General features: G+C 38.8%; 1 protein-coding gene across 4 annotated transcripts in view; it reads right to left on the bottom strand.

Moving 5' to 3' along the window:
• Window positions 1–21,869, bottom strand: part of PPP1R9A (protein phosphatase 1 regulatory subunit 9A) — a 333,750-nt gene that overhangs the window by 54,485 nt on the left and 257,396 nt on the right. For all 4 annotated transcript variants that reach the window (XM_068972651.1, XM_068972650.1, XM_068972653.1 and 1 more), the window contains exon 6: window positions 12,527–12,682. In XM_068972651.1, coding sequence (XP_068828752.1) covers window positions 12,527–12,682 — 156 coding nt within the window. The remainder of the gene's footprint in view (window positions 1–12,526; window positions 12,683–21,869) is intronic.

Raw genomic sequence — 21,869 nt, 5'->3', positions numbered from 1 at the left:
ACGTGAATATCTTTGCCACCAAACATGTGAATATTGTGACTAAGTGAGGTACATAAAGACTGTAAATAGTAGCCTGTCAATTTTGGTCAGATTTACTACCGTCTGCCACAAAATTATTTTAAAATAATCTTTTCAGAGCATTTTGAATTTAGGGTTGTACAGAGGGACTGTAATCTTCCCATATTACTGTAATCAAATAAGTCTAAGGTCTTCTTATCAGAAAGATAGCTAATGAAAAGACAGAAATGTTAACCTTTAGAGATCACACTACCTCATAAACCTCAGCCTTCTCTCTGGTTTGTTAATCTTAATTTCCTTGGTGTTTGCCTGACCACTAGGGGCGTATGGGAAGGATGAAGAGGGAAAGAAGTTAGAATCCAGGGTTAGATGCTGATGAGTGAGAGCCCAGAAACGGAGAGTCCCAAGTTCCTTATAAAATGTCCCCTCCGTGATGCTTCCAGGTCTCATTCGAGGAAGCTACATCTCTGCTCCTGCTCCTGTGGGGTGATCTGATTCTGCCCTGCTCACTCATTTTACTGTCCGGCTTTCGGGCGTGGTCGCTCTTGCAGTCTTGCCTACGCCGCGGTGGCTCCTTTCACCCTCACCATTCCCAGGGGCTTCTGCACTCCACAGTCTCGAGTGGGAAGTACTCATAGTCAGCCAAGACTAAGAAAGGATGATTTGAAGGACTAAAATATGATTACTCCAACTCTGCTTCTTAGTTAAAAGTCCTAAATGCTGTAAAATGTTGCACCTGAAATAAAACCAGCTCCTCTAGTTCTGGTTGAAGAGTAGCAGGAAATCAAGAGCAGATTTTATGACGAATGCCTCAACTATCAGGAAGTGCCGTATTTTATTTTCTCAGCGGTTAACTCCCTGTAGGGTAACCAATTATATTGCAATACAACATGTTAGGACTTTGGATTTTCTTTGTTCAAATCACCATGTTCTGTAGCAAGCTACAGCTCTGGGCCCCAGTTTCCAATATGAAAAATGAGAGGGCTGGATGGGAAGAACACCACAGCCTCTGCAAGTACTACAGGTGTGACGTTTTACAAAATGAAGACCCTGGAGATGACTGTCATGGTTGCAGAGTGGAGAAACTCTTATCCGAAGCCAGCATTTTCATTCCTAGAAATGCATACACTGGATTAATCAAGTGACGTATGGGACAAACCAAGGGGAAACTGTGAAGCAGCCAGGCTGGTTTTCAGTTATCCTACCCCTCCCATCTCACCGAAACAGATGACAGAAGAGAACTGAACTCATAAAGCAGCGAGGAGAGAACACTGATCAAAGCTCAGAGTGCTGCTCGGGACAGCCCAGTCCTTTAGCTATAGGAAAGCAGAATGAAGTCTGTGAATTCAGACGTGATTCAGAAGATGGACAAAAGTTTTAGTGCAAGGCTTCCCTAATACTCATACAGCCTAAAATGATGTGATTATTATGTAATTATTTTAATCCTGCATGCACCTTAACAGAATGTCTAGAAATCCACCACTATTAAAAGGAAAAGCATTAAAAATAAACTGAACTTTTTCATTTTATATAGGAAGAAACTGTTTCAGTAGCTTAAGTTGCAGAGCTGCTGCTGCTACTGCTGCTGCTAAGTCGCTTCAGTCGTGTCCGACTCTGTGGGACCCCATAGACGCCAGCCCACCACGCTCCCCTGTCCCTGGGATTCTCCAGGCAAGAACACTGGAGTGGGTTGCCATTTCCTTCTCCAATGCATGAAAGTGAAAAGTGAAAGTGAAGTCACTCAGTCGTGTCCGACTCTTAGCCACCCCGTGGACTGCAGCCCACCAGGCTCCTCCGTCCATGGGATTTTCCAGGCGAGAGAACTGGAGTGGGGTGCCATAAGTATCAAAGCCAGGTTTTATAAATTCCAGTCCACAGTCCTTTCCACTAACCCCAAATTTCTTACATTTGTAGCATCCTTAACCTTTCGTTTGTTATCTCCTCCTTCCTCACTGCGAATGGATCCATGAGGGAGGTAGGACAGGCACTGTGAACCTCACTGTTCAGACGAGGAAAGAGGCTCAGAGAAGTTACACAGGCTCTTCAAGTTCCCAGCAGAGGCAAGTGATGGGGAGGAAATTATCGCAGGTCTGACTACACCTACTCCATCCCTCCCTTCTGCACCTCCCCTGAACCAGCTTTGGGACACACTTTTCATTTGATCATTACGAAACCCTGAGGCGGTAGTGAAGAAATTATCCCAGGTCTGACTCCACCTATTCCGTTCCTCCCTTCCTCTGTACCTCATCGGAACCAGCTCTGGACACACTTTTCATCTGATCATCATGGAAATGCTGAGGCATATGTGATCACTGTCATCTCTCAGGTAAGAAAATAAGACTCCACCTGGAAACCATGGGTCACTTCTGGGGTCCGAGTATTCTCATCCTACATACAACATGGTGTTCAATCATTTGCTTTTAGTCACTGAACTTAGAAATTTCTCAGGCATTATTCAACCTGCATTTACTGAATGAGACTATGTGCCAGACACTATGCTCGGCACTGAGGATACATGAGCGCTACACAGAATCTACCTTTGAAACACTTATGTCGAGGAGATTAATAAACACCACCTCCTGAAAGAAGTTTCCAGATGCATGAGAAAAACTCAGCAACTCCAGATGACCTGCGGCTTTGGCCTCTGTGTCATATCTCCAAACTTGGACCCTTGCCTCCCAGACGAAGTGGGCACGGTGTGGGGCTGGGATACCTCCGTTTCATGAGGAAGAGGAAACTGCTTTTCAAGGAGGTACAGTGACTTGACAAAAGCAGCACAGTGCATACAAAATTGAATTTTCTTATTCTAAAGTAGTTCTCCTTCCATGCTTAATAGCCTTTCCAAAGTACAGGTATAAGGGTTTGCAGACAACAGCTTGCTGCAGGGAGCAGGCTCTACATAACTGCTTAATAGATACAGAACCTGAAATACCTTGTGGAACTTTTGGGCTTCAGAGAATATAGGTTTGGAGAGACGACTTGGGAAGAGAGGATATAAAGAAAAAGAAAAGGTTAAGGACAGCAGGTCAATGTCTATAAGGCCAATCTCTTTCATCTTTTCTGTCCTCTTGAACATCAATGCCATCGATATCCACCCCAGGATTACAGTACAAATAAACACATGCACTCTTACAAAGAACAGCAGCTCTCATGTAACATTCTGCAGGTGTACCTGCTGTGTTCATTTTCTGTTTATTTCTTTCAAAAAGATGAATACAGAACATGTACTCATATCACTGAATCAATATATCCAAATATAACTGCACAGGAAACAGAAACATTTTTATGCATAAACATTATAAGACTGAACTTCTGCATTCTTTACTTATCTTGTACAGGCACGTAAATCATTTTTTCTCTAAAAAGGAAATATGTTATCTTTGCAGGAAATATTTTAAGAGCTCTCTAGTACTGGAGATTTTACATTCTTTGTTCTTATTTTGGTGGTGGTGGTGTGTGTGCTCAGTCCGACTCTTTGTGACCCCATGAACTATAGCCCGCCAGGCTCCTCTGTCCACGGGATTCTTAGGCAAGAATACTGGAGTAGCTTGCCATTTTCTACTCCAGGGGATCCTCCCGACCTATGTCTCCCAAGTCTCCTGCATTAGCAGGCTGATTCTTTACAACTAAGCCACCTAGGAAGCTTGTTCTTATAACTGGTATTTGCATACAACTTTATGAAGTGGTTTCCGCATTGAAATCAGAATTTTTACAATTATATCTGTGATCATGTGATTGCAGTCTGTCTTACCCATGACAGCATAAGTTCTGCAAAAGAAGAAATCAGGGCTGCTCTTGCCTGTATTTTGGTACCATTAAAATTAAGCTATGCTATATTTCTTCACAATTTCTGCTCAAAGGTTTATAAATGGTCCCTATCTTTACATTAACCAAAGTGTTCTTCTCGTGGGATAGACTATGCAAAACTAGTTGAAACCAGCTGATTGAATGCTGTCATAACCTAATTTGAATGGCAACACTAACTGCAGTATATGCAGCATAGAGTGACACAGTCTACCAAGGCAGTCTCTAAGTGACTCATAAACTGGTTATTCATGGTGATGGTGCTGGATGTAGGTGACAGCCTATAATTACAGTTCCTTTTAAAATAAATATCTGTTTATTGTTAAGCACATAACAATTTTCTACCTTCTTGACATATTAATGGACAGTTCCATAAAGGTAACTTTATTATCTAATGCATTAATAACTTTTTCTAAATTACTTTTTATAGATTTTCTATGACTTAAGTAGGCAAAATAACATATTTTTTAGACTCCATTTTTTTTCCTCCAGATAAATGCAGAACTGTTTTTCCTGGGAGCTAATACTAATGACTCTCAAGAAGGAATGGTGTTGGGAAGTGCTGACGGTCCACTGACCAGGCACCTGGCCAGCAGTTTCTGATTCAGCCTCTTCCTACTTTCCACTACATTTCCAGTGAAATCATATTAGAAAAGAAAAATTCACAACCAAACTGATACTGAAACTAAAAACAACTGTTACTAGAATGTGAGTCATGAAGCTGAATTAAGAAAAATCTATCCAAGCTTCCCTATCTTTACTCCAAAGACAGTGAGGTACCTTGTGCCTCTCTCACTTAACAGTGTGAGACACCAAGTTTATCAATGAGTAAGAAGGCAAACTCTACTGTCTCTCCTGGAGCGTCTTCACACCAGGCTCTCTCACTCTCCGCCTCCTGTGTTCATTCAGAAAGCAACTGCTACATGAGAAAAAGAATTCAGGAAGGTGGCTGACAGTGGCACGTTGCATACTTACAGCTCCAGACTCCAAAGTGCAGCAATACAGACAGGGGCAGTCCCAGTAAGTGCTTTGAGAGCAAGGAATAATTTTTCTTTCTTGAACTTACAGCGAGTGCATGGAGAGATCTGGACATCGCACATTAGTACAGAGAACTGCTTTAGAGGAGAGGCTGCCAGAAAGCAGCAGCCAGGCTGGAAACTAGGCACATAGACATGTCCTCCTGACGGAGGTCCAGAAACGGGATTTGTGGTTTCAAAAAGGGAAAAATTCCTCATTAACATTGGCAAAAACAGAGAAGAAAAGACAGGCAAAGAGGTAATACTAAAGACAGTGTTCCTAAAGAAGCAGAAACTGAAAAAAATTTAAAACCAAAAGAAAATATTCACAGACCAAAATGAAAACCTAAACACAAACACACAACAGGAAAACAGATTAGGAAAAAATGAAAGGAGACCTACTTTAAGAAACTGTGATAAACAATTTAAAGTACAAAGTTAAAGTGATACAAGTATCCAAATGGCTGTTGTCATTAGACTTTTCTCTTACAGTATGCAATTAGCTTGCGCAACAACAACTTTAGGGGAAAAGGTGGTGAATTAAAATGGTAAAACCAGCTAATCATTATTCTTGTGCTGATATTAGAGGAGAGAAGAGGTAGATGAATGCATGCGAAGGCTATTATTTTGTTAAATGGTAAAGACATAGCTGCCGGTCTGCCTTTCATGTTGCTGGGTGAAAATATCCTAAGACGGAGTCAAAGCCATTTGAGGGTAACTGTCAGAGAAGAAGAGAATAAACAGGTGTAACTGTTAAGCAGCTGATGAAAAAGTGATATGTCTAACAGCAAGCAGGTAAAGAGATAAAAACAAAACAAAAAGCAGCATGGAAATTATGAAATAAGGTGGTAGATGTACATTCTAATATTAAAATAATTAAATATAAATGGGATAAACTGACCAATTAACTGACAGAGACTCCTATAGTACAACAGTAAGATTTAGGAATATGTTGACTAAAGGAAATACAGTTGTGAAAAGGAAACAGAATGGTTGAAAATAAAGAGATGGAAGAAATAGATACTCTGCAGCAAATATGAACCCAAAGAAAGGCAGTGCTGAATTTTTACAGACAAAACAGAATTTGTAGTAAAATGTGTCATTAGAAAACGAGATGTTACAATAAACTGAAAAATTATAATAATCCTGAACATATATGTTCAGTTCAGTTCAGTCGCTCAGATGTATCCGACTCTTTGCGACCCCCATGAATCCCAGCACGCCAGGCCTCCCTGTCCATCACCAATTCCCGGAGTTCACTCAAACTCATGTCCATCGAGTCTGTGATGCCATCCAGCCATCTCATCCTCTGTCGTCCCCTTTCCTCCTGCCCCCAGTCCCTCCCAGCATCACAGTCTTTTCGAATGAGCCAACTCTTCACATGAGGTGGCCAAAGTACTGGAGTTTCAGCTTCAGCATCATTCCTTCCAAAGAACACCCAGGGCTGATCTCCTTTAGGATGGACTGGTTGGATCTCCTTGCAGTCCAAGGGACTCTCAAGAGTCTTCTCCAATACCACAGTTCAAACACATCAGTTCTTTGGCACTCAGTTTTCTTCACAGTCCAACTCTCACATCCATACATGACCACTGGAAAAACCATAGCCTTGACTAGACGGACCTTTGTTGGCAAAGTAACGTATTTGTTTTTCAATATGCTATCTAGGTTGGTCATAACTTTTCTTCCAAGGAATAAGCATCTTTTAATTTCATGGCTGCAATCACCATCTGCAGTGGTTTTGGAGCCCCCAAAAATAAAGTCTGCCACTGTTTCCACTGTTTCCCCATCTATTTCCCATGAAGTGATGGGACCAGATCCCATGATCTTCGTTTTCTGAATGTTGAGCTTTAAGCCAGCTTTTTCACTCTCCTCTTTCACTTTCATCAAGAGGCTTTTTAGTTTCTCTTCACTTTTTGCCATAAGGGTGGTGTCATCTGTATATCTGAGGTTATTAATATTTCTCCCAGCAATCTTGATTCCAGCTTGTGTTTCTTCCAGTCCAGTGTTTCTCATGATGTACTCTGCATATAAGTTAAATAAGCAGGGTGACAATATACAGCCTTGATGTACTCCTTTTCCTAGTTGGAACCAGTCTGTTGTTCCATGTCCAGTTCTAACTGTTGCTTCCTGGCCTGCATACAGATTTCTCAAGAGGCAGGTCAGGTGGTCTGGTATTCTCATCTCTTTCAGAATTTTCCACAGTTTATTGTGATCCACACAGTCAAAGGCTTTGGCGTAGTCAATAAAGCAGAAATCGATGTTTTTCTGGAACTCTCTTGCTTTTTTCATGATCCAGTAGATGTTGGCAATTTGATTTCTGGTTCCTCTGCCTTTTCTGAAACCAGCTTGAACATCTGGAAGTTCATGGTTCACGTATTGCTAAAGGCTGATTTGGAGAATTTTGAGCATTACTTTACTAGTGTGTGAGATGAGTCCAATTGTGTGGTAGTTTGAGCATTCTTTGGCATTGCCTTTAAATATATAAAACTGCAACTGCTATAATTATAGGAAGAAAGAAACTGTAGCTGATGATTTTAACTTATACTTTTCAGAATTGGTACATCAAACCACAAAATCTAAGCCATGCTACAGAGAAGACATTTATATGTTTGTATTATTAATCTTATCGATATAAATTTAATGCTTATATAAATTTCATATCAAAGTACAGAATATGTATGATGTTTACATACATAAGGAATATTTAAATACAACTATTTATGAATTAAGCTACAAAAGAAAATTCAAAATAGCTACTATACAGAATATGTTTTCTGAATAGTGTCATAAAATTAGAACTCAATAACAAAAGGATAGCAAAATAAAGTAGATAGGTGTGGAAAGTAGAATATACCAGTAAATAATTCTTGTGTTAAAGAGAAAAGTTGCATATAGCTAAAGCAATATTCAGGAAAAAAATTATAGCTTTAAATAGACATCAAAATATAAGGGTTATCAGAAAAATAAATGTATTGAATGCAACTGATAGATACCAAAAAATAAAACAGGAGAAAAAATAAAGATATTGGTGAGAAAAAAATAGATATTGGTGAGAAAAAAATAAAGATATTGGTAGGAAAAAAAAAAGTATTTTTAAATTTAAAAATAAAAAATGGAATTGTAAAGCTAACTTGACAGATAAATTCTAGAAAAAAACTAAGAAAAAATTGAGCATGTTGAAAGCAAAAATAAAGAATGAAAAAGGTAGCTAGTTATAGCTACTAAAGATTTCACTATTTTAAAGCCATATTACAAAAATATAAGTAAATAGATATGAATACCTAGAGGAAATATATGAATTTCTTGAGAAATACAAAATACCAAAGTTGGCCCAAGAAAAACTTGAAAAGGGTAATAGCTATTATAAAACGTATTCTAAAAATCTTCCTCCACAAATGCACATATGGTTTTATAGCTGAGTAATAACAAACTTTCAGGGAACACAAATTTTGATCTTTGAAAGTCATTAAGTCTCTTTTATAAAAGTCATTTCTGAAAATAGAAAAATAAAGAAGACTTCTTTACTTATATTGGAGCTAACCTTTGTGGCAGCTTTTGATTAATCCACTCTGGTTTAGACTTTCTATTACTTATAGGTGACACTTACATAATAGACGGGACTATAAAATTTGAGGGAGGATCAGAAAGAGACTTTAACTAAACAGATATGTTCCATGAACTTGGATTAAAAGAGTCAATGTGATAAAAATGCCAGTTTTTTGCAAGTTAATTTACTAGTTTAACGAAATTACAATAAAAAATGCAGAGAACTTTCTTCAAGGGAATTAAAATGATTCAAATGTTTTCTTGAACAACTTGAAAAGCAAAGGAATTTTTGAAGAGAAGAGTTAGGTGGATCTGATTTATTTCATTAATGTTTTATATATGTTCTAACATTACTGCACCAAAGGTTAATGAGAAAATGAAACAGAATATGAAGGTCAAAGGCAGTCCAGAGTGTAAAGACAAATACTGCAGATAATAATGCTGGCCTTCCAACCAGAAGGAAATGGTTAACTGAGCATTTAATAAATGTGCTAGCCCCCTTGTCAACTATTTGGGAAATTAAATAGCTGTCTTGTATTATATAACAAATTCTAGTATATGTTTGATACCATCATTCACCAAATATTTAACCACTAAGTGTATCCCAAGAACTATGGATAAAATATTCAACAGAAAATAGAGGAGGTTAGGGTTCAGTTGCAAGATATATAATAGGCTAAAGATAGGAATGATTGCGAGAATGTTAGTATAATCACTTTGCCCAAACAATATAATGTATACTTTTGGTTGAAATAATATAATTAAGAGAACTCTTTCTGTAATATGAGACTTTTTTTAGACTCCAACACAAAATGACTCTCCACCTCCATCCCAGATTCTGTGCATAATTTTGGGAATGTTATGTTAATCACATAAAGAAGTTTAAAACTGTGGCAGTGGCAGTGTACAGGACACAAATCCTGTGCCAGAGGGCCAGGCAGCTGATACTCTGTGGTAAACCCCTGAACAAATGAATATATTCATATGTTAAATACAAAACAAAAGAGAATAAAAGGATTTTAAGTGAAATGACACAGTATTTGCCTGTTTTAGAGGTGGTGACAAACGTTCAATTCTTAAAAGCCAAAATTAAAAATGCAGATTTGGTTACTTAAGCGAAAACTAAATCAGCCATGTTACAAAGAATGGTTCCAGATCACAGAGCAGTCTACACCAATGTTAGCAATCATTTTCTGTAAAAGTGCAAATAGCACTTTAGGATTTAGAGGTTATATGCTTTCCGTGCAATTAGTTAGCTTTACTGCTGTAGAATGAAAACAGCCACAAACAAATAGACAATAATAAATAACAGCATATAAAGGAATGTCTATGGCTGTGTTTGAGTAAAACTTTATTTATAAAAAAAAGCAGTGGATCAGATTTGGCCAATGGGCCATAGTTTGCTGACCCCCAGTCTAGGTCATGTAGTTATCTGCACTATGGAGTCCATTTCAAACAATATTTATGGAGTATTGAGTACTTGGCTCAATTCAGAAAATGGAGGCTATAACCTTTATTTACTATTTCTGCTTTTTAAGCTCTTTAACTTCCATTTAAAAAAAAAAAATGTATTCTAATTCCAGCTCAATTATCTTGCAAAGAGCAGGGATCATACTCACCTGGCAACATGTAAGTTACACAATAGACTTTTCCAGGGAACACAACCTTGTTCTCACTGCCTCAAAGTCAGATTGAGAGTCACAATATTCAAGGAAGACTTTTTAAAGAACAGACAGTTCATCTGCTCTCCAGATAATATGTAATTTTAGGCCACATCAGAGCTGAGGAGAAACAGATTATACCACTTCCACTTGGCCACCTCTCTGCATTGTTCTTTGAAGATATCAGTTAATCTAGAAAGCCTTTATAAGAAATGGTCCTAAGATAGGCATTGCTATTCTACTGTAAGAGAATTCTGCTCACTCTATAATAGTGTACTTCATTGTCACCAAGATGTTTGCATCTGATTTAGAACTAGGAATAGTCATACATCGTCTGGAAAACCCATGTATTCTGCTTGACTGACTCTGTGAACTATATAAATGGAAATGGTTCAATCTGACTAATGATAACAGGTGGAAGAGCATTCCAAACACATTCATTGGAAGACATAACAAATTTCTATACTACCAAGAAAAAAACCATGCTGGTGGCAACTCGGTACTAAGTACAAGTCCCTCAAATACTCATACTCTGCAATCTAAAAATTCCACTGTAAGAAATTATCCTAAAGAAAATGTAATATGTATTATAATTTTTAATAATTTTAAAAGAACTGGAAACAGAGGAACTGTTCCAAACCAAGGGGTGAAGTAAATCATATAAGATCCATAAGATAAACAGTAAATAAGCATCATTTTTGGAAAAATATCTGATGACATGGGAAGATCCTAAAAATACAGTTTTTAGTATCAAGAGCAGGAGTTTAACATAGTATATATCCTATAATATCAAATACCACAATATTGAGATCATGAATGATTTTTTGCACATTTATACAAATCTGTACTTTCCAAAATCCTATAATGAACGTAAGCTGTTTTTTTAAAATAAAAACTTATATTTGAAAAGTACATTCACTTTGATACTGGCCTCACAAATTTGTCACGAGGAATTAAAAAGGTAAGTCAATATAGTAGGTGTCTTAGGTATAACATGAGAACATATAAACTTCTCTGTTGGGCTTCCCTGGTCGTCCAGTGGTTCAGAATCTGCCTTGCAATGCAGAGGAGGCCTGTTCCATCCCTGGTCCCAGAAGATCCCACATGCTGTGGAGCAACTAAGCCCAAGAGCAGCAACTACTGAGCCCAGGCGCCCTAAAGCCCTGCTCTGCAACGAAAGAAGCCATTGCAATGAGCAGCTCACGCGTCCTCATGAGCGAGTAGCCCCCCTTGCCAGAACTAGAGAAAGCCTGCGTGCAGTAACCAAGACCCAGCACAGCCATAAATAAATAATTTTTTTAAGTCCCTGTTTCTAACACATCAAAATTAGATATTAGAAATCTGTAATTATCAACCTTGTTTTTCTTGAATAGGAAAACATGCTCTCCAAGTGGGGTCAAGTCCCCAAGAGACTTGTAACCACAGAACAGTGGTTTTCAAGCCTCAGTGCTTCAGAGTTATTTATTGCAGGGAGGTTGTAAATAATGACATATTTGTTTTCAACAATGGAGGAAGTTGCACACAACAACAGAGAGTGAAATGCCTGGGGACACATTCATCACTGTTTATGTTTTACATGCTGAGGTTCTGAGAAGTTAATCTGGAAGAAGACTTTTGTGGTTATCTACATTCCCTTCACTCCCTGGGGACCCTGGCCCATTTCTGACAGCTCCTGCCTCAGGCCTGAATTGCCCAGGCTATCCTACCTGGATTAGGCTGATGGGTGGCATCAGCCAGAGGAGAGGAGGGTCTTGGTGTATTATCACCCTCACTCCAAAGTTATAGTTTTTAGCAGTGGCTGCATCTTACAAAGCTGCAGATGGGCAAGGGCCCGCCTTCAAAAGTAGGTTCTCTCTTTCCCTCTTCACCTGTTAAGTCAAAAGATGGCATCAGCTTCTGCTGCTGCTGGTCCCTGTGTGCTGTGATGTCACTTGGTAGTTCTGTTAACTCATTCAACCATATTCTAAGATAAAATCCAAAGTGTTTTAAAAAGAGTCTTTTTTTCCTTGAACTTTTTCAAGAAATTGAACTTTCTTCAGTTAAGCCACTTGGGAATACCATTTAATCCCTGCTGGAATACTGTCTAGTTTAGGAAGAAAAAAAAACAAAAAACTCTTTTTAGCAATCACTGCCTTTGAGGAAACCAGGTCCTGAAACTTTCATAAAGCTTTAAATGTACAACCTGAACTTATCACCAAAAAATGCAAATTAAAGCTGTAGCTTGAAATTATGGAACAGACAAGTTAGAAAGTGTCACCATGACAAATAATGATTGTATTAATTTAATGCATTTAAATTAATGACTGTATAATGAGATCTACTTAACTTTTGCCTTGAAATTCAATGAGATTCTGGACAATCTGTAACTGAAAGGCATTCTTTTGAAAACTGATTATTCTTAATATATTTTTCTAACAAAAGTATATACTTAATAATGAAATGGACAGGTAGAGAAAAATATTTTGCAGATCAGCAACTTACCTCTTTGAACTTGTGACTGAGCTTGCTTGTATCCAGGTCTGAGGGGGAAAACACGTCCTCGTTCTCAGGCAGCTCGAAGACCTCAATGGCCATGTCGCCTCCAGGAAGAACAGGCCCTACCTCGTCCTCCTCTTCATCTGTGGCATATTCTCCTGTCTAAAAGGAAGGGAACTTCAGAAATCCAGCTGTTATTACTCATGTGGAGGTGGGCTATTTTTAAAATATTTTATAAAGGAGAAATAAAATATGTCACCAAGTGGTAAAAGTATAAGTAGGCTTTTGAGTCAAGCATGCCTCATGCAGCTACGGTTACAAATGTTAGTTCAAGGATCCGAAGTGACAGGTCTGTGACGTATGTAAGTGCATTTCTAAAAATCTAACAGCATCAGCAGTATCTTTAGTGAAGCAACAAACTATTTTAAATATAAGTATTTGATGGTTTTACTAAAGAACTGCTAAAAGAAATAAGTAATTCCTTTAAATTCCTACTACCTGTAATGCATTAAGTCACCCAATATTGACAGCAGAGAAGAAGAAACGGTAGGTCAAAAGATTCAGAGCTGGAAGAGACCTTATTTAAGCCTTACCAAAAATGTCTGGTAGATTCATTCTCCTAAGCTTTAGAGTTCAATCAACTCTGCTTCATTTGCTTGTTTAACTAACATGGTGGTTAACTAGTGACCTAAAGGGCAAACCAAAGGTTTCTAACTTACAGCCCACATGGGTATATTGCTTTGCCTGTTTAGTACTACTTTGATAAATGTGAGCATTTTGAGAACGTTTTTTTAAAAAAAAAAGTCACCTAAGATTCTAGTTTCCAGCTTTTCTTTTTCTTTTTTTTTGGATAGAACCAAAGATCTGACAATATAGGCACATTATGACATGAGAACCACTGGTCAGAGTCAGCAGTGGTTGTTCGTTCACATGGGCCACACACTCTCTAATACAGCACACGTTCCATAATTCATTATACCAAGCTGTTAGCATCACTGCTTCACGATACCCCTGGGCCCCTGTAGGTATCTGAGTTCATGAGCCCTGGAATAGACATTCTTCCTCACCACTAAGTTCCTTAACATGATTAGAAAGTGGCTCCTTTCCTGGCAGCACCAGGTTAATTGTTTGAGATCTAGACCTTCGGATTTAATTCGAAGATAAATCACTGATTCACAGGCTTGAAAAACAAAGTTTCTTTAACTCACCCCTGTTCCTTCAGGTAGTATTACATTTAATACATAAAGCAGATAAGAATTCATATTGCCTTTAAAACATTTCATAGTGTACTGAGTGATCTATTTCTTTGATTAAAGAAGCTTAGTATCCTGTTGCTATTTTATCTTTTGGTTCTACACTAAATTGTTCTTGCTAAACCTGAAACCGTATTTACTTGACTCTTTGCAAATGAAGGAAATCCAGTCAGTAACTTCAGTGTAATAATTCCTAATTTCTGAAAGATCATTATTATTGCCATTCTGAAGTCTCTCTTTCAAAGTAAAATAACTGCAATTTCCTCCTAGGTCTCATTCTCTGTAATTGTCTTTCTGCCTGTACACTGACATCTCTCCAGGTTCTCAAATTTCTCTCTTAAATTGCAGTGTCCAGACGTACACACAATTCCTGGAGGCCAAGGAGCATGATGAACAACAAGGATGACGCAGCATACTCAGACTCTTCTTCCACACACAGAGACTATTATCGTGAAGACTTTGACTTTGGTGGCATTTGTGTATGCAAGTAAGCTCAGGATATTTCATACAGAGCAGTGACTTTCCACACTGGTTACACATTAGAACCCCCTGTCTCCCCTACAAAAAAAATCAGAGATGCCTTGACTGAAAGGGAAAGCAGTGGCTGGCCTGCATGTTGAAACTGTATAGTTTATCAGCACTGGGAATCCTAGGAGTCTTTAGAAACCAGTCTGAAATGATCTGAACTGTAAACATCATTCTAAGTGTCAATGGCGCTGGGAGGGAAGGTAGCTGAACAGTTGGGGGCTGGTTGTTCCCAGAGAGCTTCCATTTGTGGTATGATTAGTTCCTATAAACCTTAAAAGGACTCTAATTCCAGACCTGTTCTGTGTGTTCTGTGTGTGTGTGTGTGATTCTGTACATTAATTCATCTTCTGTTTATACATATTTTTAGAACTAATAGGTACTTGATGAATCCCAGTGATGTTAATGAACACAAACGTAGCAAGACTGGCAAGTACATGATCTCAAGATACCTTGCTGAAAGTTCTGATTTAGAGACATAAAACTCTGCGCTTATTCTTAACCCTGTAGTTACAACTATGAGCAATTATAAAGGCCTAAGCTAGGTATATAAAATTCACTTCTATATCACATCAATTTGTTAAACATCATGAATAACTCGATAAAATCTGAAGTTAAATGTAAGGTCTGATGATGGCACAGCACTTTTTAGACCTAAGAGTTGAATGATTTGATTTTCCTTTAAGAGCTTGAGAAAACAGCAACCCACTCCAGTACTCTTGCCTAGAAAATCCCATGGACGGAGGAGCTTGGTGCAGGCTACTGCCCATAGGGTCGCAAAGAGTTGGGCATGACTGAGCGACTTCACTTCACTTCACCATGTCCAAGGGAATGAACATAAATATGTGCCTAGGAAGAGACCTAACATATAATAGGATCTTGAAAAATATTTTTTAAAAAATGAATCCAAGAATGCCAATTGCATTTACTTGGTAATATCTATAACCGGCTAGGAAGTTTTCAATCATATCAAGAAAATACCCTGTAAAGTCATTTGATGAGAAGGCAGTGTTAGATCACATTAATTTTTTAACACACCTTTTAGTGAATAACAGGATTAGGGTGTCTACAATATATGCCAATTCTCACCTCTAAGTACAATTCTGGCTTTGTTATCCAGTTCAGTCATCAAAATTATTTTCATAAATGTAAGTCACTAAGAATTGTTTTGATTTTTTTTTTTACTTTGCCAGTCTCCTTCTTAATACCCAAACTGCCTGCAATTCTGTTAAAATTTGTTATCTTTCATTTCATTTTTCCATTTACTAGTGTTTTCTCTAATTAATCTCAAGCATCCTGAGGACAAGATGTGTATTTTACTGTCTTTATTATACTATTATTTATCAGAAACTCTAGATATAGTGTTTTAAAACATGTTGCCATTCTCTCTTGTTATTTATCACTCCCATCCTAAACAGGCTTTAGAATAAAGTGTGGATTTACTACAGAACCCCATAAACACCTGGAAGCTTAAAAGTTACATTTAGTAGACTCAAAATACATGTTCTTCTAATTCTTTTATCTTGTTGGAAAATGGAAATTACTTTTCTGGTTAGTCAGCAAATAACATAAATTACATGGACTGATACAGAATTTTATAAATCTCAAAATTAAATTGGATTGAATTTTTTGACATTTACAGAGGAAAGTGGACAATGTTGTACCCCCCAAAACTGCTACAACAAAGTGTTTCCATTGCTATCCTGTTCCTTCTTCTCTTTATCTCTTTATTCTGAAAATACTCAACATCTTTTAAGTAAACAGAAACTCTTAAAAGTTCTTTGTCCCAACTTGCAAATCCACTTTAAATGAGGCAAGAATAGGTCTTGCCATTTCATCATCTTATCTACCTTCTTCACTAACATCTGATACTTTTACATAGCCTCCCAAAAGGGTAAAAAAAAGAATAGCGACTTTTTTTGTAACTTACTATGTGCCCAACACTGTACATTCTTTAAAAACTGTCTGATATTACTATACCATGTTAACTTGAGGAAACTGAGGCTCAGAACCTTTCCTCAAGGTCAATTAGTTATGTTCCTGAGGCTACACATTTAACATAGCCCATGGCCCAAGCTCTTTCTTCTATGCTATGCAGTTTGCCGTCTACAGAACTAAAGCTTTGTAGAAAAATAAATGGAAACACATTCCTTTCATTTCTCTCCAACCAAAAGCCCTGGTGCATAATCCTGTTGTGTTGAGATTCACTCTCTGCATCTTTGAACCTTATCATTCAGTTCACTTTGAAGACTTGTGCCTGCCTGTAGTGAGCTCCAAAGTTCTTGTCCTCTTCTTTCCTCTCATAGTATGCTCACCCTGGGAAAGAGCACAGAAGTCTCCTTCAAAAGGTTTGGCTCACAGGTATGCTGACTGATGTTTCATGTACTCCTTGTTATATAAACCAGAACCAGAGCGTATACACCAAAGAATTAATGCACTGTCTTAAAATGGATGAAAAAGATACTTGCAAGGCAAAATAAGTGTGAAATTCCTCTAGAGTTTTGTAGCTTTTCTCTTTTGCATTACCTTTTCAATCTAGTTTTATTGAGCTACCAGTCTTCTCTGAATCTCTACAAAGAATTTTATCTGCTTTCATAGACACAACTTCCGTTATACTCATATTCCATCGGAGGATTTAATATTTTATTAAGATTCATAATTACAATATTAAGTACAGCTGACAGGATTCTGCCTCTTCTGGTGATTCTAGAGGGACCAGAAGCATGTGGACGTATTAGAGCCTTGAATACTCAGGAGGGCTGTAGATTTCAGTATAGTTTTTACAAAGGAACAGACAGTATCTGTTATAGCAAAGACCAATTAAAGAAACTTGGTTTTGAAATTACTTGGGCCTGGCTTCAAGTCTCAGCTCTTGCTGGCAAATTACTTTTCAGATCTAAGTTTCACTTTCACATCCATAAAGTGAGGATAAAAACAGTTCCTTAGAGTAACAAGGTTTTCATGACGTTTAGTTAGATGGTGCCTGCAGAATATTCAATACAAGGGCAGGCACATGGCAGATACTCAAAATAAGTGACCGCTGCTGCTGGTGACGGTACTTATACCACATTAGCAATAGGGTAAAGCGTCACCAAATCTTGTAACCAGACATTTGTTTGCTTTTGGTCTCACAAATATAATGTCCTAGAAACCCTGGCCACACAAATCTTTTAAAAGCAAACCATCATTTTTGAAGTGAAACTTTTACACTTCCTTAACTTGCTCCTCTTCTTGTGGTCTCAGTTTTGGAGTAGGTACTAGCTTCTACCCAAGATCAAGCAAACTTCCAGGTCTCTATTCTCCTCACTTATTGACTCCCCTCCTTCCCTAATGGTCCAAATGAATATCCATCTACTTAGCACGTCCCATGAGGCTGCTGCCTTTAAGACTCTTCTTAATGACTCTTCTTTAAGACTCTTACTGCTTCTGCGATGTGCCGTACTTCACCCATAAAACTTGGCTGTTTTTTAATCTGCCTTCTCCCAACAATTTTTTTCAATGGCAAATTCTTTGAGAATGCCAGGTATAATCTATGCCTGTAGTTCCAGTGTGGCTTGCACACTGCTTGGCATGTAGTAGGCACCGAATAAATGTTTGCTGAATAAATTAATAGTTTTAGCCCCATCTACACAGCACGGTAGAGCCTGATTTTCCTGTTGATTCTCAGCTTTCAAGTAAGAAATATGGTGAAAGCACAGCTGCAGCTGGGGCCTCAATGACCCTTCTGGGGATTTTCTCTTGTTGTTAGGTTCAGCCATTAGTAGTCATTTTTGCTGAGGCAATGTTTGTTCTGGTAAATTCAGGGAAACTAAATGGTGCTAATCATAAAAATAGTCTTAATTATGCAGTTTTTGTTGGAATTTGTTTACTGGAATTGAATTTGGTTATATATATTTTCAGACTCAGTTCTGTGGGAGGACAGAAGAGAGTTGCTTTTTCTCTGGAGGAGAAAGACCTCAAACTAACACTTTAATGTTTAAAATTCCTCAGTCTGCACCAACCATCCAGATGACTTTCAGCAAAAGCATCCCCGTCTCTGAAAAGGCATCTCTCTTTCTGTGTTCTGTCAGCTGACTTCTGTGTGTCCAGGCTTTGTAATGTTGGGCCATTTGGTCTCTTTTCATGTCACTGGGGATAATAACACCTTCCTCATAATGTTGTTGGGAGAATTTCTAGTAGTGATATATTTGAAGTATTAATCACAGTGCCTGCTGCTGCTGCTGCTGCTAAGTTGCTTCAGTTGTGTCTGACTCTGTGCGACCCCATAGATGGCAGCCCACCAGGCTCCCCCGTCCCTGGGATTCTCCAGGCAAGAACACTGGAGTGGGTTGCCATTTCCTTCTCCAACGCATGAAAGTGAAAAGTGAAAGGGAAGTTGCTCGGTCGTGTCTGACTCTTTGCGACCCCATGGACTGCAGCCCACCAGGCTCCTCTGTCCATGGGATTTTCCTGGCAAGAGTACTAGAGCGGGGTGCCATTGCCTTCTCCAATCACAGTGCCTAGAATATGCTAAATGACTAGATGACTATGATAATCATCAGGACTGATTATTGTCTTCAGTTTCTCCAAGACAATGCCACAGAACAGTACAACAAAAGACAGCATGGCTTGGGAGCTGGGGAGACCAGGGAGGGCCCCATGAGAGAAAAAGCAATTCCACTGTTGTATGATAGTGGGCAAGCCATTTAGCTTGTGTCTTCTGTGATCTTTTCTTCTATAAAATGGTGTGAAAAATGCCAATCTCATAGGTATTGAGAGGATTCAAAGAAATAAAATATGTAAAACATCCAACATGATGTATGGCTCAGGACATATATTCATTTCTCTCATTTATCAAGTCATTCAAAATTTTATCTTTGTTTTCAGAATGTTTTCTGAAATTTTACTCTATTCTTACTGTCTAGTCACCAGATCAAGAAACATCTAACATCTCTATCTCTTTTACTGATAACGCCTCTTGTGTTCCCTGCCTTCAGATGCTCAGCTTCTGAAGGCAGGCAGATTAATAATCTGCTTGCAGATTATTCCTCCTAAAATTCTGACCAGATAGATTTAAGATTTGCCTGTACAATCTTCTGTAAGAACTCAAATTCATCTTTAACCCTTCTTAAAATTTTCTAGTAATTGTGGTAGACCATTCAAAAACTAGAATTAGATTTTACAGAATTGTACAGCTTTCTTTAGCTCCTCCCCCCACCTCCTTCCTTTTCAAACGTATACTCCTCAAAAGCTCTTTACTACTATGGTAGGCAGGCTCTAAAATAAGCCCCATTGATCCCTTCCTCATGGACTTCTATAACCTTTTCCCTTGAATGGGCACTGCATCTAGAGACTCACTTCTAACAAGCAGGATACAACAAAAGTGATGGGATGTCACTTCTAAGATTGGATTAGAAAACCCTGTGACTGGCATCTCTTTTGTCCTCTTGCTCTTGAAAGCCAAGCCACAGTGTTGTATGTGGTCCTACGGAGAGGCCCGTATCACAAGAAACTGCTGTTTGTGGCCGATAGCCAGCAAGGACATGAGGCCTGCCGAGTTGGAAGTGGATCTCCTGCATTCAGTCAACAGTTATGAGTGGTCTTGGAGGAGACCTTCGACAACTGAGCATGTGTGTGACTGCAGCTATAGCTACCACCTTAACTTTTGGCTTTGTGAGACATCTTGAGAAAGAGGTATCCAGCTAAACAGACCTACAGATACTGTAATCTGTGAGTAGTTCTTATGTTAAGTTGGTACGTTCTGGTAGTAATTTATTACACAATAGAAAGGGGGAATTCCCTGGTGGCTCAGACGGTAAAAAATCTGCCTGCAATGTGGGAGACCTGGGTTCAGTCCCCGGGTTGGGAAGACCCTCTGGAGGAGGGCATGGCAACCCACTCTAGTATTCTTGCCTGGAGAATCCCATAGACAGAGAAGCCTGGCGGGCTGCAGTTGGACATGACCAGTAACTCAGCACAGCCCAGCACAGCTGTAATAAATATAGGAAAACGGGGAAGTCTGGAATCAGGCTGGAATGAAAGCAGGGAAGATTTTGAGGAGTATGTTAAAGCAGCCTAAACTGCCTTGAAAAGACTGTAGTGGCAGAAAGCTTAGCCACATTATCACCTTCTGAAGCAGGACATAGGAAATACTCCTACTGAACCAAATGAACTAGACAAGTAGATTTCCAAACAAAGTGTTGAAGGCACTGTCTGCTTTCTTTCTGCTTCTTATAGTAAAATATGATGACGAGAGATCAACTCAGAGAACAGCTGAACAGAAAGGAATCAACAAAACTTGATGGTTCTCAGAGTCTTGATTCTAAGACTAAGAAATGGCTTCGAAACAAAGATCAAATCCAGGATTCTGTCATGGTCTAAAAATGGAGCAGGGGGTATGAATATAAAAATCTTTTGTTAAGAATTCTGAGCTTAGGAAATTCAAATTTTTTATCAAAGGCGATAAGCAAGTCTGTCACCTACCTTAAACGGAGACACTATCTCTATTTTCCAAGGCTGTTCACTATGTAAAATATCATTGAAAAAATATCTGAAACAAAGGCCATTAGTGCCTCTGCTCACAACATATGCAGAAAAGTCAGAGAGCCCTGGGGGAACTGTTTCCCAATAATACTCATCCTCATTTCTGCACCATCTGGGTATCTGATGAATCTTCCCATGAGTATGGCATTCCCTTGACTACATTAATACGTGTGGCCAAGAGTGGCCAGACAAAATCTATTCAGTCTTTCCCACAGCGTATAATTAAAACTACTATTAAAAGAACTCTAAATAGCAGAATGAGACCAACTTGCAGTTCTGAGACTGACTATACTCCCCAGGCTTCCAGACCCTACTGGCTAAACAAATTCCATAAACCATCAAGGTCTACTTTAGAAATACAGGAGCTGTCTCCTTAAGATTCTTCAACTGAGTTTTTCACTCAGTCTAAGGTACTAGCGGTATCAGTGTCTTTAGTGCCATACCACTATATCCTCAAATATAGCAGAAGATATCAATGATTTTACAGATGAGGAATGGGACCACAAGGGAGAAATCTACGGGTTAAGACAATTCTATAATCCATAAAAACCCTGGCCAGTGAGCTGAGGTCACCCTGAACGCTTTCCAGGATAGAGGTGGTGTCACTGATTCAGTTCAGTCGCTCAGTCATGTCCAGCTCTTTGTGACCCCATGGACTGTAGTACACCAGGCCACCCTATCCATCACCAGCTCCTGGAGTTTACTCACTCGTGTCCATTGAGTCAGTGATACCATCCAACCAGCTCATTCTCTGTCATCTCCTTCTGCTCTCACCTTCAGTCTTTCCCAGCATCAGGGTCTTTTCAAATGTGTCAGTTCTTCACATCAGGTGGCCAAAGTATTGGAGTTTCAGCTCCAGCATTAGTCCTTCCAGTGAATATTCACTACTTATTTCCTTTAAGATGGACTGGCTGGATCTTCTTGCAGTCCAAGGGAGTCTCAAGAGTCTTCTCCAACACCACAGTTCAAAAGCATAAATTCTTCTGAGCTCAGCTTTCTTTACAGTCCAACTCTCACATCCACACATGACCACTGGAAAAACCACAGCT

Source organism: Capricornis sumatraensis, chromosome 5, assembly GCF_032405125.1.
Source record: "Capricornis sumatraensis isolate serow.1 chromosome 5, serow.2, whole genome shotgun sequence".
Lineage (NCBI taxonomy): Eukaryota > Metazoa > Chordata > Mammalia > Artiodactyla > Bovidae > Capricornis > Capricornis sumatraensis.
Note: the sequence above shows the minus strand (reverse complement) of the source record. Positions and strands in the feature narration are given on the sequence as shown.